Consider the following 24,819-nt stretch of genomic DNA (forward strand, 5'->3'; position numbering starts at 1 on the left):
CTGTGTCTTGGCAGAAGATTTGATGAGCCATCAAAGCCATCAAAACTCCCTCTGGAGTCAGTTGTGTGTTTTATTGTGCATTATGTGTTTATCCTAGGACAGAATGGGTTATTCCTTGGGCAAATCTCTCACCACCACACACAGAAGTAACCTGGATGCCAAGGCACCTTACACAGAGAAATTCCATGTTTTGTGCTACAGGAGTTTGAAGACATGATTACAATGATGGAAAAAATCATAAAATGTTTGTCACAAACAAGGATTATGGCTCAGTCTTGCTCCCTGGACATGGAAGGAAGCAAAACCAGGCCTTCAAATTTCAAGGTTCTGGCGAATTTGCGACATAAATTATTCATTGTCCTAAACAAAGTAATTCCCTTATCTAACTCATCTCTACTAGCTGGAGCAATAAACATGGCTGTAATTAATTCTGGTGCAGAAGAGCCAATAAAATGAATTATGTCCCAGAAACCTTTCTTCTGCATCCTATTTTAAGACCAGTAACAAAAACACATTGCCAGAAGCTTCTTTCAGACAGACCATCATGAATTATAAAGACATTGGAAGACAACATGCAGATGCAGATCCTCTCAGGCTTTGGTCCTGCACTGGCAGGGACAGCAGCAAGAGGACAGCAGCTGTGTCCTCCTGCTTTGACTGAGCTCGAGGCTTGCATGGGCAGGGAGGGACACCTCCCACTGTGCCAGGCTGCTCCAAGCCCCATCCAGCCTGGCCTGGGGCACTGCCAGGGATCCAGGGGCAGCCACAGCTGCTCTGGGCACCCTGGGCCAGGGCCTGCCCCCCCTCCCAGCCAGCAATTCCTCATTCCCAATGTGCCAGAATCTGTGCCTGCCCTCTGGCAGTGGGAGCCATTGCCTGGGTGCTGTCCCTGCCTGCCTTGTCCCCAGGGGCTGTGCAGCTCTCCTGGAGCCCCTGGAGGCCCTGGCAGGGGCTCTGAGGTGTCCCTGGAGCTTCTCTGGTGCAGCTGAGCAGCCCCAGCTGTGCCAGGCTGGCTCCAGAGCAGAGGGGCTCCAGCCCTGGCAGCAGCTCCGTGGCCTCCTCTGCACTGGCCCCAATGGTTTAGGGCCACAAGACTCATTTATCCTTACACTCAATATTCCCCATCTCCTCCTGAGCAAGCAGCTCCTCACTTTTCCCCAGGCACGAGCCTGTACCTGTGCCTCCCTCCCCTCCTCCCCCCACAAATCCCTCCCCATCCTCGGAGCCATAACAGGAACCAGCATCCCAAACAACACAGCTAATGCAGCCCCTCACACCAGGCTCCTGATCAAGGCACAGCAGAGTCTCAGATTAAGCGATAAGCCATCCACAAAGATGGATAAAGTCACCATTTCCATTTTACAAATAGAGGAGCTAAGGCAGAAAGATTAGCTGCCTTCCCTCAAGGAGCCTCAGACCTGGACTTGGATTAAATGAGTTTCTCTCTAAGCAGGGAGATGGCTCAGGTTACAGCTGTGGGCTGTAAATCACGGGGAGCCTGGTGCAGGCTGATGGGAGAGAACACACGATAGTTTATTAAATGTAATGAGGCTTAGGTCCCCAGTTTTGTTTGAAGCCAATACCCTAATTTGTCCAGATAAATTGAATTTTCAGAGCAAAAAGTGTCTTTTCAAGCATTTGCACCAGCCTCTTGCATCATGCTGGTATCCTCTCTATCTCTTTCTCACCAGTACCTGTCTGAGCTACCAAGAATGCAGGAAAAACCACATTCACCCCACAGCGTGGCTTGAGGATGGTGCAGATCCCACGCTCCCCTCTCCCTGTGCTGTGGGATTAACAGCACAGCCAAACAACCCCAGGCTATTTGGGCTGCACCTGTGGATCTTCAGCTGGTGGTGTCCCTTATTAGCCCTTCTTCCAGCACCTGGGAGCATCCACAGCCTCCTGCCTCTCCAACCTGCTGTTCCACACAGAGAATGTGTCCTTTAGTGCCGTGCTGTGTCCCATCCTGGCTGTTTAAATGTGCTGGGATCTTCAGTGGTGACTGGGGAAAGCTTTGGATGATGAGTTCAGGTGACCAGGAGACCGAGAGGCAAAGGGGACAGGGCATGAGAAGGGACATGGAGAGCAAGCAGCATTTCCAAAGCGTGACCCATTCCAGGTGTGTAGCTGGATTGCCAGGATTGCTCTCCCCTCGACTGTAGGAGGAGCTGGAACACCAGAGAACACCTCTGTGAGTGTCTGAGGGGAGCTGGAACACCAGAGAACACCTCTGTGAGTGTCTGAGGGGAGCTGGAACACAGAGAGCACCTCTGTGAGTGTCTGAGGGGAGGTGGAACACAGAGAGCACCTCTGTGAGTGTCTGAGGGGAGCTGGAACACCAGAGAGCACCTCTGTGAGTGTCTGAGGGGAGCTGGAACACAGAGAACACCTCTGTGAGGGTCTGAGGGGAGCTGGAACACCAGAGAGCACCTCTGTGAGTGTCTGAGGGGAGCTGGAACACAGAGAGCCCCTCTGTGAGTGTCTGAGGAGGAGCTGGAACACAGAGAGCACCTCTGTGAGTGTCTGACCTGGATGAGCAGAAACCCTTTCCTCCCTCCACCCTTTCCTCCATGCCACCCAGACAGGCTGTGCTCCCAAAGTGCAGCAGCACCCAGCACCCTCTGATTCCCACTGTGATACTTTGCCAAGCTCGTTCGTGTCCTGAAAATCCGCTCCAAAATAAATTGTGTAATTGCCACCTGCTGCCAAACTGCTTTAGAGAAACACATTGCAAAGTGTCAGTGGCGCCCTCCTACAGCCTGTTAGCATCCTCCTGCCCAGATTTTAGCTGCTTTATGCCAGGGGCCCATTTCAAAAGGTCTGTGGTGCCCTTCAACACCCCCCAACACCCCCCAGTCCCCTTATGCTGCTGATGGGCACAGAGACATTCACCCCATCTCACAATTGTCGGGCATCCTTCCCACACCTCTGGTTCCTGTCTAAACCCTACCTGCTCTCACGTGCTGGGATGTCCCTTTTCCTCCTCTGGAGACCCACCCAGCTTGGATGGAGGTCCCTGGCCCTCTCCAGCCCCCTTGTGCTGCTGATGGGCACAGAGAGTTTCACCCCACCCCATCTCACAATCGTCAGGCATCCTTCCCACACCTCTGGCCCTATCCAAACCCCACCTGCTCCCCCGTGCTGGGATGTCCCTTTTCGTCCCCTGAGGCCCCCCCAGCGTCCCCTGCGTGGATGGAGCATATGGCCGGGCATATGGGGCGTTAATGCAGCAGCTGGCACTGGCCGGTGCAGGATTTCGCTGCAAACAAGGAGCCCCCGTGTGTGACACGGCCACATCCCCTGCTCTGGACATCCCTGCCCCATCAGGGGGGTGGTGGCAGCGTCTGCAGCCCCTCCCGGCTGCCGGGATTTACTCGGATGCTGCTTATAGGGAAGTCCAGGAAGGAATTTCCCTCCTCCCTGCCGTTTGGAATGATGCTCGCGTTTCATTTTCCCTCGCTGCCGCTCGGGCGCTTCAGAGCATCACCGGGGACGGGAGCGTTCGCCGCCGGCGGTGGGGTGTTTTCCGGGCTGGGCTGCTGGCAGAGGTTCCTCCACGCTCGGAGCCGAGCCTTTATCGCAGACACCGGACCCGTGCGGGTCCCGCCGCTCTCCCGCTCACCGGGCGGGGGCTCCTCTCGGCTGAAAACGCCCTCTCTTGGTCGCTTTCTTTTCCCCTCTCGCTCCAAATTTCACCCTCGCCGGCCGGATGGCGATTTGTGCGGCGGCCAAACCATCCCTGCTCAATCAGACAGGGAGGGATGCTGCAGACAAGGAGGGGGGGTTTCCTGGGAATGCTCCTTCCCAACATTTAATTTAACAGGCTGATGAAGCCATTGCCAAAGCCCAGCACTCCCCAGGGATGGTTTGCACCTGTGTAAAGGTCAGGCCAGCAGCGCACTCACAGATACCTGTGTGCTGCAAGGGCGCTGTGAATAAATCTCTGTGCCTCCCCGTGCCTCAGTTTCCCCTCCCAAAGGAGAAATTCTGTTGTCTTCTATATAATATCTGGTGAGGGTAACAGCTAAATGCATATTAGATGTGTGTAAGTCTGTGAATGCATTCACACATATATAGGGTTATGTTATATTATATTATATTATATTATATTATATTATATTATATTATATTATATTATATTATATTATATTATATTATATTATATTATATTATATTATTAGCATGTTCATACATATATTAGGGTTGTTGGATCAATATGAAAGTGTGTTTATATTTATATTTATATTTATATTTATATTTATATTTATATTTATATTTATATTTATATTTATATTTATATTTATATTTATATTTATATTTATATTTAATGTATGTATATGTACACACACACACTCACACATATATATTATCCAGCTTGGCTGTTTTCACTCCAGGGAAAAAGCATCCCAAGTGCTTGGAGCTACAAATCTCTGTCACAGGCTGAGCTGATTGAACATGAAGAGCTCTGGGCAGCTGCAGAAGGAGCTCATCTGCATCTGGGCTGCTGCTGCAGCAGTGATGATTGCCCCTAGCTCACAGAATCACAGAATTATTTAGGTGGGAAGAGCCACTGAGATCATCAGATCCAACCATTCCCCCAGCACTGCCAACTCCACCAAACCCATCTGGACATTGTTCAAGTCTCCTTTAAATCCCAGGGATGGGGACTCTACCACTGCCCTGAGCAGCTGTGCCAGAGCTGGACAGACCTTTCATGAAGGAATTTTTCCAAAATCCAACCTAAATCTGCCTTGGCACAATTTGAGGCTGTTTCCTCTTGTCACCTGGGAGCACAGCCCGACCCCCCCGGCTGTCCCCTCCTGTCAGGAGCTGTGCAGAGCCACAAGGGCCCCCCTGAGCCTCCTTTGCTCCAGGCTCAGCCCCTTCCCAGCTCCCTCAGCCTCTCCTGGGGCTCCAGCCCCTTCCCAGCTCCGTTCCCTGCCCTGGACACGCTCCAGCCCCTCGGTGTCTCCCTTGTGCTGAGGGCCCAGAGCTGTCCCCAGCACTGGAGGTGTGGCCTCACTGTCTCTCCATGGGAGATTTTCTTCCATCTCCCACAGAGCTTCTGTTCACTCTTCATTTTTCTCATCCAGGTCCTATTTGAATCCTAATCATCCTAAATTTTGGGGTGTCACAGCCTGGCTTACATCCCTGCAGCAACACCCAGAGCAAATCACTGCTCACTTTCACTTCAGATCCAGGACCTTTTCTCAGAAAGGCTGCGAGGACTTTGTATTTCCAACTGATTTTTCAATGAATTTATCATCAAGACCTCCAGAAAAATACCACAAAAGCTGCCTAAATGAGAAGCCTTTTTCTGAGAACTCAGAGGTGAAGCCTTAAATATTTCCCCCAACGAAGCAGAACTCCAGCTAACACTGCAGAAGTTGGTCCCACCGAGACAGCCCTGTCCTGTTCACTATGGAAACTGAGTTAACAGCCAGCCCTTAAAGACAGGCAGGTTTGCAGCCATCCCTGCAAGGATTTGCCAGAGGTTACCCAAGAGCAGAGGAAGGTTTTAGCTGACAGACAGGGTCTGTCCTTAAAAACCTCAGCCCCTGCCTGCTCTGGCTTTGCATCTCCTGCCTGCAAATTGGCTGCCTGAATTTCAGATGACCCCCGGGGCTCGAGGCACTGCATGAAGTATTAGGAAGCCCGATCGGATTTGTGACATCTCAGTCAGTGTCATCCCTGCAGAAAGAAGGAAATAAAATCAAACTTTGGGGGTTGCAGCTCAGCACTGCTGTTTGGCTCTTTGCTTGGCATTTGCATTTATGGTTTTTAGTCTCACTTCCTAAGGAAATGGGCTTTATATAATTGTGTAAGATTTACATTTGAAAGCCCTGCTTGCCCAAATTGAGCTAAATTATTAGTGGTACCATGAGGGGAAGTGGGAAATACCAGCATTGGGCATCAGAGGGTCCAGTCCTGGCTTACCCTGCACGAATAATTCCCTAAAAAATCAGAGTTCCCATGAGGCCACCGACAATTGTGGCACATTCCAGCCTCACTGGCCTTATTAGTTGGAGGTGGTTAACTGAGCTGTAAAAACTTCTTAAGAATCATTTAGGTTGGACAAGACCCTTAAAACCAAGTCCAACCATTAAGCTCGCTCAGGATGTGGCTGAGGGTTGCATTTCCTCTTCCTGGCAAGCAGCCGTGGCTGGGTGAGACGGGAGGTGAGGGAGGGTCCTGCGTGCCCTGGTGCTGCCGAGACCCCTAAAGCAGCCCCAGATGCGGGTCCCGGCCCTCGGCGGGGGCCGAGCTGCCCGCAGGCCGCCACACGAGGGCAGCCCAAGCTCGAGTGTGCGGAGGCTGAGCGAGCTGGTGTGCCGAGACGGGGAGAAATAAACCCCCAACAATTCCACTTACGCACCACACAGCATTTATTTTCCCCGCACAAAATTTCATTCTTCTCAGCCCCTGCTGTGGTGACAGCCCAGGTGCCACAGGAAGGGTGACCCTGGAGGGCCACCACAAAATGCCCCATCACCCAGCTCATCATCATTCGATGGCAGAATCATTTCTGTTGGAATGGACCCCCGAGATCACCAAGTCCCACCAGGAATCTGATGCTGAAACCCGAATTCCCCAGCCCCAGAGCAGCGCCAAGGACACACGAGAGGCTCAGTGCTTCAGGTAACAGTTTATTTTCTCCAGGGGTGTAAGATGTGCAGCAGGTACGTGTACAGGACCGCCAAGAGGAGTCGCAACCAAACAAGAGACCGGAACAAAGAAACCTAAACAGTATCCTGCCCTACAGCAAATAGTGCAAGTCATGTAAAACATTGGTTCAACATAGGAAAACACGGGGGGAAAAAAGGTATTTCCAAGCCACAGGTATTCTCTCTCCCTCTGCTGGAGGTCCCAGAGGAGGGGCTGGGAGGTGGGATGGGGATGAGTTCACTCGGGCTTGGACTACATAGGGTGAATCTTCTACGAGAAGGGATTTTTCTCAGTTCTTCCCTTTTTTGTTTTTGGCTTGGAAAGAAACACAGGTGCACACAGTCAGAGGTACCAACAGGCAATGGTAGATCTTAAAAACCCAGCCACGGGTGACCTGTTGCCAAGCACACAATTTTCTTAAAACAGCATGGTTGGGGTCTTGCTTCATGTACTCCCTTACCTTAAAAGTTTTTTTTTGCAACCACACAATATTCCAGCTTCAGGGCACCGAGACTGTAAATAAAGCCCTAATCCCCTCCAAAGTGGATGGAAAAGGATGGGGGGCACAGCAGGTCCCAGGGGCCGCAGGCAGAGCACGAGTGGAGCAGAGACCGGGCAGCATTTGCAGCCTCACTGGGGCTGCCAGGAGTCCTGCTGACACATTCAAGCCTAAAACATTTCAGGCTGTACTTTGCAAAATTATTCCCTTTATATTTTTCCCGCAGGTGACTGCCAAATGGAAAAGCCTCTCACTTCCCAAACTGCAGGCTCTTTCTTCCCTTCTCAAAACACAAATATTTTTTCCTCTCTGTAATTTCCTTCTGCACAACTGCAGGAAGAGGCTCTTGCAATGCTCAGCAAAGGGCTTCAAGCCCAGGCAAAGGGTTTGCCCATCCCTGCCACTCGTGCCAGGAGATGCTCCTTTGGCAGCAACACCTGGTCCAGGCAAACGCTGCCTGTGCAGCATCACCCTGGTTCTGTTCCCCCTGCACAGCCTGGATGCTCCAGCAGATAACAGCAGCTGTTCAGCAGCAAGCATCTAGCCATATGTTGTTGCTAACAAGCATTTACTGAAGCTGGTTTCTTCCTGTGATTCCCAAGTGTCTGATTAATGCACAGCTCCTCCGAGCGATTTTTAGATTTTTTTTTTCACCCTCCCCTTGCAAATCTATTTCTTCTTTTGTTGTTGTTGTTGTTGTTCTGGCATTATAAGCAAACCAGAATGTGAGCATAAAATGGGGTTAAAACCCACAAGAGCTGAAAAAAAAAAAGCAGTTACAGGTGTATTTAAATAGCTAAAAAGTGATTCACACAATTTTCATTTGGGGATTTTTTTGTGCTCAAAACCACAGAGTTTATGGGCTGACCCTGCCACGGTCCTGTAGGCTCCAAGCACAGAGGAGCTGCTCAACAATCAACCACCTGCCCTGGGAGGGGGATTGGTATTTCTTTGTTCCCAAGTCACATTTCTGGACTCTGCCTGCAGATCTGGGCCCCTGCCCGAGCACCTGATGCTGTGGAGTCCTTCTCTGAAGTGTAAAGGAAGGAAAATAACCTGTGGCCATAAGAACTTGGGAAGTTTTACTGGGACTGCAGCAGGGTGATTCATGAGCATGAATCTCCGGTCCCCAGGCTTGGGAGGCTTGACACAGACCTTTATTTCCCATAGTGTTCCCAGTTAAAACAGCCTGGGAAGAAATCAGAAACCCTGACCTGGGTGCCTGGGCTGTACCAGCATCCCATCCTCTTGGGAAAGGCTTTTCCAGGGGCCGTCCCGTGAGCTGAGCAGAGAGGAGGGAGCGGTGCTGGTGGGAACACCCCTGCTCTGGTTAACCTTATCTCACGGGCTCTGGGAAAGCACAGCTGGGAGGTGGCAGAGAGGTGCCCAGGGTGATTCATCCCAGCCCTGGGAGGTCCAGCATGGGAGGGTGAATCACCCTCCAGCAGAACCTGCCTCCCTCCAGAGCCAGGGAGGCTTCAGAGGCAGGCTGGAATCACACTGCAGGTTGCAGGACAACACGTAGGTGTCCCAAGAGGCTCAGGGCACCTGTTTACTTCACCTCCAAATGGCTGAACAATGTGGGATGAGTCCCACCGTTCCCAGCTGGAGCTTATCTTCCAGGCTTTTGCACCTCATTCAAAAACAGCAAAGGAATTCTGCAATTTTTGTGCGGCCACATGAATTAGAGGGCTCATTTTTGTGTCATTTGAGTTCATATAATCATAGAATCATCAGAAGATTTGAGTTGGAAGGGACCTTTAAGGGTCATCCAGTCTCACCCCCTGCCATGGGCAGGGACACCTTCCACTACCCCAGGTTGCTTCAAGCCCCATCCAGCCTGGCTTTGGACATTTCCAAGGATCCAGGGGCAGTCATCATCTCTTTGGGCAACTTGTTTCAGTGTTTTGTCCCCCTCATTGTAAAAAATTTCTTCCTTCTATCTAGATTGAATCTCCTCTCTTTCAGTTTAAAACATCTCCTCTTGTTCTATGACAATATGCCCTGCTAAAATGTTTGCCCCATCTGTTTTCTAAAATGCCCCTGGAGGCCCTGGCAGGGGCTCTGAGGTGTCCCTGGAGCTTCTCTGGTGCAGCTGAGCAGCCCCAGCTGTGCCAGGCTGGCTCCAGAGCAGAGGGGCTCCAGCCCTGGCAGCAGCTCCGTGGCCTCCTCTGGATTCCCTGCAGCAGCTCCAGCTCCTTGTGCTGCTGGAGCCGGGGCTGGGGCAGCTCTGCAGGGGCACAGGGGCAGGATCCCCCTGCCCTGCTGCAGCCAGGGTGGGATGCACCAGGAGCCACCACACCGTGAGCTGGGACAGAGCTCGTGTCCCTCCAGCCGAGGTTTGGTGCTCGTCACACCCGCCCTGGAAACGGGAGCAGATCCCCAGGAAGGCACCTTCACGCTCAGCTGGGCTCCCACGGGGATACCTGTGGCCTGGACTCACCACACGACACCAAAACGGGAAGAAACAAGAGTTTTCTCTAACCATCCCTCTACACCCCAAAAGTGATCACAGCCAGCGCTCAGCTCCCTCCAGCCCTGCCCAACCCAGAGCCAACGCGGGAAAATCAACCTTAACTCCATAATTGTCATCAGCATCAGCCCCTCGGGCTGGAGCCCATACCAGCTCAATCTTTAATTAATAAGTGATTATTCTAGCTTTCCAAAAGGTGTCAGGCAAACATCCACAGAGCTGAGGCCACACGGGTGGCTGTGCTGGCAGCTCAGCAACCGCAGCGCCTTTGCCTTCACACCGTGGCCACAGGCAAGAGAATCAAGTCCTGCTAATAATTTAAAAGCATCAATTAATACAGTTTAATAAATACATAAAGTGATCTAGTCTCTTTTTTTTTTCCCATCAGCTTTTTAGCATCAATCAAAGTTAAGGGTGATTGTCCCGTGAGTAACTAAGGCAAATTTGTTTGTGTACGTGTGTGTTCCTCTCTACTTTTTTGTTTTGATTTTTTTTCTATTGTTTTGTACATAAAGCAATCACATAAAAATAGTTATAAATAGAAAAATTGCAAAGGTTTATCCCCACTTAGACATATAGGAAAAAAAAAAAAAAGAACCCAACCACCTAACAAACAAACCAAGACAGAAAAAACACCTTGCTTCAAGTCCTTGCAGATCATACAGTACTCAGCATCTTTGGATATTTTACAATGACTCCAAATCGTAGACAAAAAAACACCTGAAGGAACCAATCATCTGCAAAACGTCGCTTGTTTAAGAAGTTGATGTGGATTAAAAAGAAAAAGTTTGATGCAGTTTTAAGAAGATTTCTTTTTCTTCTTACTTTCTTTTTTTTTTTTTCTCTCCATTGACTTTTGTTGCACATGGAGTCTTTAAGGATTTCTTTTGGGAGGAGGAAGCCAAGTGTTGGGCAGTTCCTTGGGGCCATTCTGCTATGGTTGGTCTCAGAGCAGAAGCCCCTCAACCCTCCTGAGGGCTGTGGAACCCTTGACTTCCCTGTGTCCCCTTCCTTGCCTCTGGTGGGCAGATTCTCATCCAGCCACCTCGCCACTGATGGAAAAACCAAAAACCTCATGAACCCGCGCTCCTCTCATTCCCTTCGACTTTGCTGACGTTGGAAGGTCATAGTAAAAAGAGAAATAAAAGCCCCAATTGGTAACATTTACATTTCTAAGTGTTGGTTTCATGTAAAACAACCACTGCAACCCACCTCAGCCTGGGGTGGAAGTGGGATCCCACCACGCCTGCCTCCCATGGCTCATCCAGGAGGAGCCATCAGAGGCAGATGGCCACCAAAGCCTTTATCCTTCAGAGCAGCTCGTGGATTTGGGGCTGAAGGAGGTGGACAGGGTGATTCCAGCCAAGTGGCCACTTTTTGTGCCCCGAAAGAATTACCAGATGGGGTCTGCAGGGATGCTGGGGAGTCAGCCCAAACCTGCTGGCCAATGTGGGTGACCTTCAACTTGGAGTACCCTGTCATACGTCACCACCTTCTCTTTTGAACCAACTACAGGGAAGAAACAGCATTTCTACTTGCTGTCAAGGATGCTATCACCATCAACACACCAGTAGTGAACATCTTTTCCAGAAAGATCCCTCAAGACACGCAGCAGGGATATTTGCACACCCAAATTTTTCCCACCAACACTGCAGATTTGGGGACACGCGAGTGTTTTGTAAATTTTTCTCATCACTATCACATAAGAATTTGAGGGAATTAAGGACAGAACTTCAGACATTTCTGAATGGTCAGCGGCAGCGAATTCTGACTCTTTGGTTTGAAACGACTTTTTCATTTCAAAATTCCCACTTGTTCATTTTTTCAAAGCAAGGGTTTAATAAAAGCTCAGTATTGAAATATTACTGATTCTTCTAAAACTTTTCCTTCACCTTTTCAAGCAACTGAAGTTAAAATACTCAAAATAGGCTTTGGTTCTCCTTTTGAAACTTTGAAATAGCTAAAGAACCAAAATAAGTAAAATCCCCCTTTTCCACCTAGCTTTGCGCTAGGTGTTCAATCTCCTTTTTTTTTTTTTAATGTTTTTAATGTTTTTAAGGTCCCAACTCATGCTGCAGGTCAGGGCTTTCACCAGCCCTGTAAATCTGATATACTGCTGAGAAAGGCAGTGGCCAGTATCCTCCCTCTCTCCCTCTCCCAGTAAGGCTGCTAGACCTCCCCTTTATCCCTTGTAGAATAAATATTGTCACCAGACATGGGAATTAATTAAGAAGAAAAAAAAAAAAAAAAAAACAAAACCAGAAAGAAAACAAAAAAGTCCTTTTGACCCAAAGGGCCAAGGAATGCAACAAAACAAACCCAAGTCTGGACGGCTTGTCAGTGTCCAGCGAGCTCCTTGTGTGGGAAAATGGGGAACATTTCCCACAGAAAAGCCATCTCGTGGTGATGGCCGAGCCCTGGACTAAGGCAAGTGACATTTTTAGGGGTGTTCAAGAGAGCAGCAGTCCTGGCCTGGCCTTCCCAGATGGAGCCATGAGTGGAGGGATGGGACAGGGAGTGCCTGAGGGCCCCAAAGTCTAAAGTGCCGGTGGCCATGGGGCACAGCACCTGCCCATGCCCTGCTCACCCCAGGGACAGCCTCGTGCCCCGAGCCCCATGGCAGTGAGAGGACAAAGAACTTCTCGGGAGCCTGATGATGCAGAAGGGCGGGTGGGAGCCTTGCTGGGATGGGAGCAGATGCATGGTGGGACCGGGCGCGGGTTTAGTTGCTGGCCTCTGAGATGGGAGCCACGTGGCCAAGCCCCGCCAAGCCACTGAAGCCTGTGCTCCAAGGGTTGGGGAGAGGGAAGAAGGGTTGGGCAGCGAGGTTTTCATTGTGGCCCAGGGCGAAGGCGAAGATGCCCGCGTTCCTCTCCATGTCCATCTGGGCCCGCCTGAAGAGCTTCATCTGCGTCTCCTCAATCTGGCTCTCCAGCTCCTGCAGGCTGAAGGGCGCCTTGGCCCCGCTCAGGAAGTGCTTGGGGCTGGGCCCGGGAAGGCACATGGCCGTGCTGCCAAGGTGGCCGCTCATCTCCTCCAGCGCGGGCGGCACCACGAAGCCGCTCTCCATGGGCGGGCCCCCGGGCGCGAAGAGCAGGCCGGCCGCCCGCCACGCCGCCGGCTTGCGGCCGCGCCGGGGCCGCGCGATGCGGCAGCTCTGCCGCTTGATGTGGCGGTGCAGGTGGTCGGAGCGGGTGAAGCTCTTGTAGCAGAACTCGCACTGGTAGGGCCGGATGCCCGTGTGGATGCGCATGTGGTTCTTCAGGTCGTAGTTGTGCACGAACTTGGCGTTGCAGTGGATGCACAGGTACGGCCGCTCGCCCGTGTGCTTCCGCATGTGGATTTTTAGCTTGTCCTGCCTGCAAAAGAAAAGGTGCTTGGTCAGGCGGTGTGGGCCGGAAGGGTTGGGATTGCTCTTTTTGGGATTGGCTCCCCAGCTGGGATCAGGGGGATGGAAAGGTGGAGATGGGAAGGCCCTCATCATAGGGCCTCTCCCAATGTATGGATGGTCTTGCAGGTGATGTTCGCGTTCGCCTCCTCTTTCCTGGGCACTAAAACACCATACACACAGAGCCCTCCACGTCAGGAGTTTGCAGTCCATCCCAGAGAGTTCAAAACAGCTTAAATTGGAGGGAAAAGAAAAATCCCTGTAATAAACCTAAAAACCACAGAATCATTAACGCTGGAGAAGACCTAAGATCATCAATTCCAACCACACCACCAGTCAAGGCCACCACTGACCCATGTCCCCAAGTGCCAGATCCAGATGGCTTTTAAATCCCTCTAGGGATGGAGATTCCACTACTGCCTTGGGCAGCTGTGCCAGGGCTGGACAGACCTTTCAGGTAAGACATTTTTCCTGATTTTCCAAGCTCAGCTTTCCCTGACACAACTTGAGGCTGCTCCCTCTTGTTCTGTCCCTTGTTCCCTGGGAGAAGAGCCTGACCCCCACTAGGCTACATCCTCCTTCCACATACTTGTAAAAAGCAAGATTCTAAATATGGGAATATATCTATATATAACTAAATCTGGGATTATTAAACAAATACAGCCCTGTTCCAGCCTGCAAATAATGAAATCAGTTGGGATTTCAGTACCTGGAAATGCAGGACAATACTGCTTAAATGCAGTCCCTCTCGGAGCCGATTTTCCTCTCCTTTTATTCTTGCACTGACCACATGGTGTCTCAGGAGCTTTCTTTTGGAGCAGGAGCAGCACAGAGGGCGATGCTGCCAGAGGTGCAGCATCCTGGCTCTCTGCCCTTCCCTGCCAGGGTCTCCAAGGCCAGCACACATCCAACCTCCCACACAGCTTGGAGAAGTTTTTCAAGTCCAGCCATGGAATATTGTAATATCCATCCCAATGGCACTTATTTACAAATATTTATATATGTATTTTTAAGGGGAACATCTAAAAGCGAGAATATTTTCCCATATGGGCAATCCAATCACTGCTTTTTCCCAAAAAAATAAATGTTTCCTTCTGCAGCCAAAATCCAAAAAAAACAAAATCACAGCTAAAGAGTATGATTATAAAAAGTGAAGCTGATTATGGCCCAGCTGAGCTGAACATTGCTTCCTGGGTTGCACCAGTGGTGTTCAAGTAAAGAGCAAAGTGGGAAAATTCATATTGCTTTCCAAAATTATTTCAGTATGAACCCTCCAACATGCTAGTATTGAGGCTAAAAATATGTAGAACATGTGGAGTAATTTCATTATTAGATATAAAAAATCTATTATATATTACAGATATGTCATATAAAACTATACGGTGTATTTTAGCATAAACAGTAAAGAATATACAATTCATTATTGTTTTAAAATATAATTATATTATAAATTAAATAATGTTAATATGTATTATGATGATTTAATTTATATAACATAAAAACCAGACAAAAATCTGTTTCTTCTGGAAGGTCAAGCCTTCAAAACTTGCAAGGTGCTGCCTCTGAACTAGTTTTTGTCACCCAGCCCATATTGAAACAGTTTTTGGTGACGTGCCCAGCAGCACAGAGGTGTTGGCCACACCGTGAGGAATGCAGCTCTGGGCTGGGCATCCCTGCACGCCATCAAGGATGCAAAGGAGTTTCCCTAGCAGGAGAGTGACTTCTTCACGAGATGATGCTTTATTGCTCTTGGGAGACTGATCCCAGCCTGGCCCTGCACCTACAAATTTTTTAGGGAGACACGGAAAAAAATGCATGCCTCACTCCCTGTGCCAAGCACAGGTCAACTTCCCACTGTGGCATCTTTAAATCTGGTGCTACCCCGAGGTTTTCACAAGAGTGCATTTTCTCTGCAGGGGCTGGAGCCAGTGCTCAGCAGCAGACAAAGCAGCAGCAGGGAGAATTTCACCCCGAACGGCGAAGTCGCGCGCGGATGAGCGCGGGGGCTCGTGCTGCAAAGGGGGGGCAGTGTTAATAAAAAGCAGAGCTGCCGACCCCACCTATAATTTAATTTAAACCTCTGTAGGTAATGTTTAACCTAGCAGGATCGCTTTTCCTAATAAACACGCTGCGTGCCAGGACTGTATAATGTAAATACAGGCAAAGCTCTTTTCAGGCTATTACCCATCTCCGGCAGCAGACGGGGAGAAACCCAGTCCTCCCTGGCCCGGCAGCATCTCCAGGGAATGCAAGGGAGGTTTGTGGAGCTGCTCAGAGGCTGGGAGGGTGAGGTGCTCTGTGGTGAAGCACCCCAGGGGGATGTGCCATGGGGAACACGGGGTTTGTGAGCTGGGAGCTGGGCTGGAGGCTCGCTCCGACGGAGATCCGCACTCTGTGTGTGTGAATAACCTTAATGCAATTGCATTAGGAGAGCGATTAGGGCTCTGTGAGCTGTCACAACACAAATAATAGGAACAAATAATGTTAACCTTTCCAGCTGGAACAGTATCTCCTTGAGCACTCTGGGGTTGTCTTGGTGGAAAAGCTGAAATATTTGCAGCTTTCTCTGGCATTCTAGCGGGGTGGAACAGCAGACTAGAAGCTGAGCAGTCTTTGTTTAAGGAAAAAATAATTAATGAGCCATTAAATGAAGTCCTGCTTCCTGTGATCAGATGTCCGTGGGCAGCAGGAGGGGCAGGTCCAGGTGCACGCAGGGTCCTTGCTGGGGGATGAGAGACCCCACTGATGTGGAGGGCAAGGGATCTGCTGGGGAGGTTGGGGCACTCCTCACCCCAGGAAAATATACCTTCTCCATTTCCCCAGCAGATTTTCACCTCCACAGTGCCTTAAATGCAGAAGTAATGCAAAGGACTGCTTCACACTGAGACTCCATTTGAGAACCTCTGCTTCCCTGCACTCTCACTCCCAGGGGACCCCAGAAGGGACCATCTGAGCTTGCACCTCCCCAGTGAAGGCACCGTGGGTGCAAGTCCAATGCTTTCAGAGAGCATGGGATTGCCCCCCTCCTCCGAGAGCAAAACACTTAATCCAAGTGGCAGCACTCAGGAAATCCCAGTAGAAATCTCTTTCTGCATCTCAATCACTCCGCTTTGCTTAAAACTACACCTTTTCCTAAAAGAGAGCTCTCACACCAGAGTAATGATGAAAACAGCTAAGAAAACCCCACCCCAAACAAAGCCAATTAGCTGCACGCTATTCAAAATCCTTCCAAATGCATTTAAAAAGAAATCAATATTTTAATATATCAAATTTGCTCAGGGTGTAAAAGAAAGAAAAGACCTTCTATCACCCAGCTCTGCATGGAGTGACCCACAAGACAAGTTTTCTTCAGTCATGTTGGGGGACTGCACTGTTGGACAAGTCTCAGTTTTTTGATTTTTTTCCCCTTGGATGAAGTCCCCCTACCCCTGTGCCCTGTGTTTAGAAGATGCTGAGCACATGGGGGATGTTGAAACTATCAGGTTTAGTCCTGTATTAGTAATGGGTGATGCTAGACCAGCTCTGTGTGGAGTTTTCAATCTCCACCACCACGCTGATATAACTTGTCTGGATTAGGCTTCATGCCTCAGTTTCCCTGAACTAAGTGAACAACACGGCCTTTGCCTGTAAATGACTTTGGGAGCCCTCTGGGAGGGCTCAGCTCTATACTCCTGTTACAGGGAAGATGTCAGTGATGGATCTAGGCAGGCTAGTTCCTCACCAAAAATTAGCACCTGCAGCAGCACACTCAAGAGAGCGACAGGGACCACAGGATGGGGCTGGCCAGGCTGTCCCTCCAGTCACAGGGCTGAACCCACCCCACGGAGACAACAGTGCTAACCTGGGGCTGCAGCACCAGCAGGAGCCAGATCCAAATTCCTGCAGGCAGGAATTATCACCATGCAGTGGCCTTTCCCCTGCAAATACCAGGGTGAGCTGGCTCACGCTGCACATGCCCGCCTGAGGCACGATGCTCCCCGCATTATAATATGGTGTCTGCTGTGTTAATGGAGGGGAGCATGGAAATTTATTTTCAGGTCAAATTCTCATCATCTGCATATCTTCCATTCGTATATTATCATAGGGACAGGAGAAGAAAAGACAGGCTGAATGCAGGAGCACCCCAGGTGTCCGGCCATTGTCAGGAGCTCGCCTCTGCCTACTGTGCAGATTATTTTCCTCTGGTTTTCTCACCCCAGCTTAATAGGGCTCTCTCTCTCTCTCACATGCAGCCAGGAGCTGAAATACCATGCTCTTGTCAGAAAGCTTTATTATTATGGTAAAGATTGTTCTCATTAGATATTAATTATACTCAGCAAGAGCAGGTCCAGGAATCTATTTGTCTCTGCTCACCGATTAAATTTGCCCAGCTTTGCAGAGCACGGTTTCAGGCTGGAACATTATGTTTGCACAGCTAAATACAACTTGGCAAGAGAAGTTGCAGCTGCCCCATCTCTGGAAGTGTCCCAGGCTAGGTTGGACAGTGATGGGAGCAACCTGGGATAGTGGATGGTGTCTCTGCCCACGGTAGGGGGTGGAACTGGATGAACTCTAAAGTCATTTCCAGCCCCAAACCATTCCATGATTCTGTGAGTCCAGCTGTTCCCCAGCACTGCCAAGTCCACCAGACCATGTCCCCAGGTGTCACACTTACACATCTTTTATATCCTTTCAGGGATGGGGGCTCCTCCACTGCCCTGGACAGGCTGTTACAGCACTTTGCATGAAGAAATTGTTCCTAATATCCAACCCCCTGGTGACGCTTGAGGACGTTTCCCCTTATCCTGCCATTTTTTACTTTGGGGAAGAGACCGAGACCCCAACTGCACTACTAAGACATAATAATTAGGGCCACTCCAGCCCCAGAAAGCCCAGAGAGCCCAGATACTGTCACGTCCCAATGTGTGCAATTTGGTTGTGGTCTACACTGATGCCAAAAAGTGCAAACCCAAACTAATTACATCCTGTGGCTAAATGGCCCTCCCAACTCAGTGCATCTCTCAGCACATTAGAGATGAAGCCTCCTTGGCTGTTTGACCATCTGTTTTCCAGCTCACTCTGGTCCCACTGTGGTGAACTATGGTGGGGTTGAAAATATCCTGTTACTTATTTAAGCTTTTGTCCAGCAAGGGATGGATCCAGTGAGCTGTGGATGTCATCCACAACCCACAAAAATCAGTAGGTTCTTTTTCTTCCTCCACCCTCCACCCTCCCTTCCTCCCTTTTTATTTTTTCTAAGGGGACAGAGATCATGCCCTGCTTTCCTCCCTACATTTATTCTGGGACAAAAACTCTGGTGAGTTTTTTCTGATGAGCAGCAGAGAAATCACTCATGGGTTATGCTATGGCCCCTCCAGCCCCACCCCACTCCCCACACACAGCAGAGGTGACCAACACGCACCTGGTAAAGCGAACTTCACAGATATTGCACATATAGGGCTTCTCCCCCGTGTGGGTCCTCATGTGCCTGGGCAGCTTGCCAGCCCCCATGATGACTTTGTTACAGATGGGACACTGCTGGGACGCCTTGGGCTTTATTTTCCTCTCTTCCTCCAGGGACCATGGGGGAAAAACTCCTCCAAACTGGGTAGCACTTAAGAAATTGAGATAAGCGCTATAGTCAGTCTCTGCCTTGATATGCCCTAAGGGAGCTGCTGGTGTGTTGGCAAACATGTCCTTGAAGAAGTCATTAGGGAAAGGAGGTGGAGGCAGGTCTTCCTTCTCCTCCTCTTCCTTGATCTTCCTCTTTTTGATCACCAGATCCAAGGGGCCGTTGTCTACTTGCGGCTCCTCGAGCTGGGGGAAGGAGTTGAAGTCGCCGTTCCACAGGTGGGGGAAGAAGCTGGGGGCGAAAGGAGACAGAGCTGGCCTCCGTTCTGGGATGTTTGCCTTAGGGTACAAGTTTTCACTCAGCAAGGACTCTATGGAGAAGTCTCGTATCATGCCCAAGTGTCCGGAGGAGTTACTGGCTGGGAAGTGATTTGGAAAATCTTTAGGTGCTTCTGTATAAGCTTCTTCAGTGAGATCGGACTCAGAAGGGCTTTGGTGGCAGCTTACTTCTTGCACATCAGTTCGGTTCTCTTGATTGACAAAATCTTCCACTTCCTCCTCCTCCTCTTCCTCCTCGTCTTCATCTTCATCTTCATCGTCATCGTCGTCCTCTTTGTCATCTTCCTCCTCGGCCTCCCTGTCGGGCTCCATGATCTCAAGGCAGACATTGATGATGCTCTGGATCTCCAGCATCTTGGCGGCGCTGAGGATGTGCTTGACGTTTGAGGTGGTGATGGTGAGGGTTGAGGTGTAGGCGAACTCGAGGATGGCAGAAAGTGCTTCAGGCTTGACAAAGTCAATCTCGTAAACATAGGGCTGGTCGGTTAAAGTGCCGGTAGTGAAGAGTTTTTTGAAGTACTTGCTGCAGGCGGCCAGGACGGAGCGGTGGGTGCGGTACTCCTGGTCCTGCACGATGAGGATGACATCGCACAGGAGCCCGTCGTGCCGCTGCTCGTTCAGGCCGCACAGCACCTCGCTGCTGTGGTTCGGGAATGGGATCCCGATAAGATCTTCAATGCCATTGGCCATATTCTCATTTAGTGCCCTAGGACAAAGCACCAACAGCAGAGCGTTAGCAGGGCATTACCAGCTGATAATGCCTTCCCTCCTCTGCCTCACCTGCCATCACCTCCTGCCTGCATGTCTCCGTGCATCTCCAGGGCACCTTCAGCTCCTTCCAGATCCTCTGCTTCCATCCCCATTTCCTCATCTCCTTCTCAATTCCTTCTCAATTCCCACCCTGCTCACCTTTACACAATCTCCACAAGCTCCCTCTTCTCTCTCACACCCCTCCCCCAGGAACCTTGTGCAATGACTCCCTACCCACCACATTTCTTCTGCGTCCTCCTGGAGCCAGCATTGTTCCAGGCACACGTTGGATTTGCCCTGCCAGGAGCTATGTGGGGAAAGTGATGCTGTATTGCTGCACACTGCCAAGAGCCAGCACCTACACTGCTTGAAAGAGATGAGCCAGGGAGTGCCCAAATCATCTACATGATTGTTTCTGGGGCTGGTACAAGTGGACATCCCATAGAGGAGGGGCACGGCTTCCCGCAGGAGCAGGAGAGCAATCCTTATGGATCTTCAGTTCTACTTCATGCCTGGAAGCTATGACATGTCACCTCACATGAGGACATGCCATGTAGGAATGTCCAGCTGAGGGATCTGGGAATGGGGAGGAAAGCAAGGATTTGTGTCACAGTGTGTACCTAAACACTCAGGAAGACAACCGGGTAGCAAGGACCTGGCCAGACACAGAGTTGTCTGCTATCTCTTCCCATGAGCTGAGCTCTCTCCATTCCCAATCCTGCTTGGACTTGTCAGCATGGTATCAAAATGCCCCGTGCATCTGGCAGACTTCTTCCCCTGCTAGAGCAGCTTTAGCTTCAAAGGAAAACTCGGAAGCAAAAAGCCCACACCCAAGAGGAAAACCTGATTTTTTTTTTTTTTTTTTTTTTTTTTTTTTGCCATTTTTAAATCTGTAAGATGTTTCCTCTTTCACATGGCTCCAGCAGCCCTTCCACATGAGAAATCCCAGGAAAGGAAAGCGATTTCCTCCAGCAGGCGACGAATATATTAATCCCCTCACAGACAGAATACATCAAACAGACAGAATAACTTTGAATACACTAACCCTTGGAAACCCCCAGGACACAGAGCATGTGTTCATGCAGTGTCACCTCTACCAGCCCTGGCCCTGCTGCAGGTAGACACTTGGTTCACAGCCAAGGGACAGAGCAGTTAATCTCCAGGAGAACTCATACACGTGAAAGCAGAACTGCAGCCCCACTCCATCCCTTTTGCAAGGCTGACATCACCAGGCAGGTTCCCCAGTTCCACACCACACCACCTCTGCAGCTCTCCTGGGACCCACTGCCATGTTCTGGCTATCCTTCACTGCTCAGTTTATGGCTCTGCTGATTCCAAACCTCCTAACCTCCTTCTAAGCCACCAGTAGTAGGGACTCGGTTTACTTCAGCTGGCTCCTGCCCTCCCAGCTGCCTTGGGGATGGAAAGAGCCTGGTCTGATGGAGGCTCTGCATGAAAACCTGCGCTTCACCTTGGCCAGCAACCCTTGGGAAGCCTGGGAGGCCTGTAGAGGGGATCAGATTCAGCAGCAAACATTCCCGTGGGAAAAGGAACGCCGTCTCCCTTTTCCTCCCTCCCCAGGGAGACCTTGCAGGTATCCTCCCCACACTTATCTAGCACTGCCAAAAACGGGTGTGTGGGAGACAGAGAGTGAAGGTCTCGGAGGATGATGCAACCTGCAGGGAGGTGATGGACCACAGGCCTGGGGGGAGCCACAGGGATGGGGGACAGTGACCATGCTCAGTGAATGCTCACAGGGATGGGGACAGTGTCCAGCTGTCCATGCTCACTGAAGCCTCACAGGGATGGGGACAGTGTCCAGCTGTCCATTCTCAGGGAAGCCTCACAGAGATGGGGACAGTGTCCAGCTGTCCATTCTCAGGGAAGCCTCACAGAGATGGGGACAGTGTCCAGCTGTCCATGCTCACTGAAGCCTCACAGGGATGGGGACAGTGTCCAGCTGTCCATGCCCAGTGAATGCTCACAGGGATGGGGACAGTGTCCAGCTGTCCATGCTCAGTGAATGGTCACAGGGATGGGGACAGGGTCCAGCTGTCCATGCTCAGTGAATGGTCACAGGGATGGGGACAGGGTCCAGCTGTCCATGCTCAGGGAAGCCTCACGGGGATGGGGACAGTGTCCAGCTGTCCATGCCCAGTGAATGCTCACAGGGATGGGGACAGTGTCCAGCTGTCCATGCCCAGTGAATGCTCACAGGGATGGGGACAGTGTCCAGCTGTCCATGCTCAGGGAAGCCTCACAGGGGCTGGAGGGCAGCCCCAGCCATGGGAGCCCTCTCCCACCAGCTCCCCAGGCCTGGAGCTGGGCAGAGGAACCAGGAATCACACCCAGCTCTGGTCATTTTCAGCGGAGGGAGGATGCTCCAGCCCCTCATCCCATGGTGTGCCCATTACCTCCACGCTAATTACGTCTGTTGTCTGAAACAAATTGATTCATTACAGTGTGCTGTGCTTAACCATGTTAACCAGCAACGCTCCTCTGCGATCCCGACCAGCTCTGTATCAAATCCTCCTTGAAAATCGCCGATAAATGACAGTAAATCTAATACCTTCTCCAAGTGGAGTGTAAGATAATAAATAACCCCTGAGCCAGGGAGGAACAGACAGCTTCCTTTCTAGGGCTTTGTATCCCGAATAATAAGCGTGAGCAATTAAATTTCTATTGCTGTTTTTATCATCTACTCGTTTATTTTTGTTTGGAAGGAGCCTGAGTGTTAAAGGAGCTTCTTGCATGAAGGAACGTGTCTTCCTATTTTCATCTTTCACTGCCAGATCACCCTAAGTGCCAAAAATCAGAACAGCAGAATATCAGGCTACCCTGAGAAATGTTTTTATAGAGGGTTTTTTCTGGACACTAGGCTTCATTCTCCCTAATTAGTGGCTTATTTGCTCAACAGCAAGAAAAATTAGAATTGGGAGATTGGGGTGTACAAATGCATAGTTACATATAATTTATATGTATAAAATATATTTTAAAAATTACGGGGTTTTGGTGGAAATTAGCTATTTTTCCTTTCTTATCCCTCCCTGGTCCTCCTGAGATGTGGCTCTGTTAACTGCAGCGTTTAGGCAAGCCGATAACTTTACAGGATGCTGGCAAAATTGAAGGTGATTCATGTCATTTAAACCGGGGGTGAGGGGGGGGGGAGAGGGAGAGAAACAGCCCATTCATTTGCATGCATTTGCATTTTTTAAACTCTCAGGGTGGTTTGACAGCTCTGGAGCTCAGCGAGCTTGAGAAATGACCTTATGGTTCCCATGCCCCCGGGGAGGTTGATGGCCAGAGGCTGGAAGTGTGCTGAGCCTGACGTTTTCCTTCCTTCCCCTCCCTCCTCTCCCTCCTCCTGCACTCCCCCCTTCCCATCCCCAAGCCAAGGGTGGGGTCCTCAATAATAACAGGCTTAAAAATAGCCTCTGATGGTGACAAATGTCACCAGAGCATGCACACACACACACACACACACACGCAAATGCTGAGCAGGCGACATGGAGTTAAAACAGCAAAATCCCATTTTATAATAGAAAATTACAGCATTGTTAAAATAAACTGAAGGGAGATGGTGGAAAGGGTGGAGGGCACCTAAGATAAATGTATTCTGCAGATGACGTTGTGAAACATTGTGTTTATGGTCATGCTTAAAACTCATTCATTACTTTCTTGCCAGGAAAAGCCCCACTTATAAAAAAATGATGGTGGGATACTGGACTGCTTCCCTCAAACATTCTGCCAACAGATTTAGACACCTGAAGCTGCAACAGGCAAAAAAAGAGGGGTTGGTGGGGGCTAAGATTTTTGGGTGAAAAACGCCAGATACAAGCCAGGGACTACAGCAATTATCATAAACCACCTGCAATGTGCACTCTCTGGGTGACCCAGAGCTCATCCAGGCACTCTGCTGCTCAAAATCTCCTTTTTTTTTCTTTAATAATCTTTTTTCCTCCACCCTCCTTCACTATAACACTGAAGGATCTCAGCATCTCCAAACCGGCAATGTAAAACTGAAATACCAGAGAGAGGCGAAACGCTGATTTTAGCACCGCGCTAAGTAAAAACCAGAAGTACACTCAATAGGTTACAAAGACACATGCACAGAAACCAGATAAAGCAAACTCGTGTTGCCTCTGCTTGTTTGTAGGGGTGGAAGTGGAGCACTGACACCGCCTGGAGCAGCCCTAGGAGATGTGCCAGCCCTGGGCAGGGACAGCATCCTGCCGGTGGCTCTCAGCGCTGCTCAATGGCAGGAGCAGGAGACCTGTGACCTGTGAGGGCTCCTCACCAGCACTGCCCTTTCCCATCCCCTTCCTCAGCCCGGTGACAACGCCCTGGAAAGCCGAGCCCTTGGAGGAGATGAAGGCTGCCATGGGGAGCCCAGGCTTGTGCGAGGCGTGGCTGCTGGTTCAGGGATGGGGGATGTCCCCTTCCCATGCGCGGGGACAGCGCTTCACACCCTGAGTCTTGGCTGGGAGATGCAATTTTGGCTTTTAATTGCTTGCTGGCACGCAATGTAATTGCTGTAACATGCAGCGTTTCAATATTTTAATACTCTAATATTTTAATATATTAATATTCCGGTACATTAATATTTTATTATTTGTGTATTTTAGATATTTATAATTTTGCATTAATATTGTATACGTTCATATTTTTTGTGGTTTTATTTTGTATTTTCGTTATTTGCATTGAGATTTTTCTGAACATTTCCCTTTAAAATGTGCATTGCTTGGCCTTCTCTTTGCTGTGATTTTCCCTCAGGTAAGTGCTGGCTCCTGAGTGTGTTTCTTTTTTCTGCGCCTCCAGTGACTCTCTGTGGGACTGCCCCCCCAAGATATGGGGGTGCCCGAGGGCAAGCAGGGGATGCAAAGCAGCTGCCCCCCCCCCCCATGCCAGGCTCATTCTGCATTCAGCACAGTGGAGGAAGGAGCCTCAGGCTCTGGCTGATCTCTGCCTGCTCCTGGTGTCAAAATGTCATTTTTCCAGGCAAAACAAGGTGTCTCCAGTTCCTCCCTTCACCCAGCCTGTGTGTGTAGAGGGATTCAGGGTGCAAGGCCAGGGGCAAGGCTTGGGGTTGAGCATCCCTGACCACGGCTCCCCCATCCCAGCCAGCTGCTGCCCCCCCTTCCTGAGCTGACA

The 24,819-nt window shown here is 50.1% G+C and overlaps 1 protein-coding gene across 1 annotated transcript in view; it reads right to left on the reverse strand.

The window, feature by feature from the left end:
- Positions 1–12,363: 12,363 nt before the first annotated feature.
- The window catches only part of ZBTB7C (zinc finger and BTB domain containing 7C), an 89,275-nt gene continuing 76,819 nt past the window's right edge, over positions 12,364–24,819 (reverse strand). Inside the window, exons 3-4 of the mRNA XM_058044158.1 lie at positions 18,431–19,624; positions 12,364–13,000 (exon numbers count right to left, since the gene is read on the reverse strand). Of these exons, the coding sequence (XP_057900141.1) occupies positions 12,364–13,000; positions 18,431–19,624 (1,831 nt within the window). The remainder of the gene's footprint in view (positions 13,001–18,430; positions 19,625–24,819) is intronic.

The sequence above is a fragment of the Melospiza georgiana genome, chromosome Z, assembly GCF_028018845.1.
Source record: "Melospiza georgiana isolate bMelGeo1 chromosome Z, bMelGeo1.pri, whole genome shotgun sequence".
Taxonomy (NCBI): Eukaryota; Metazoa; Chordata; class Aves; order Passeriformes; family Passerellidae; genus Melospiza; species Melospiza georgiana.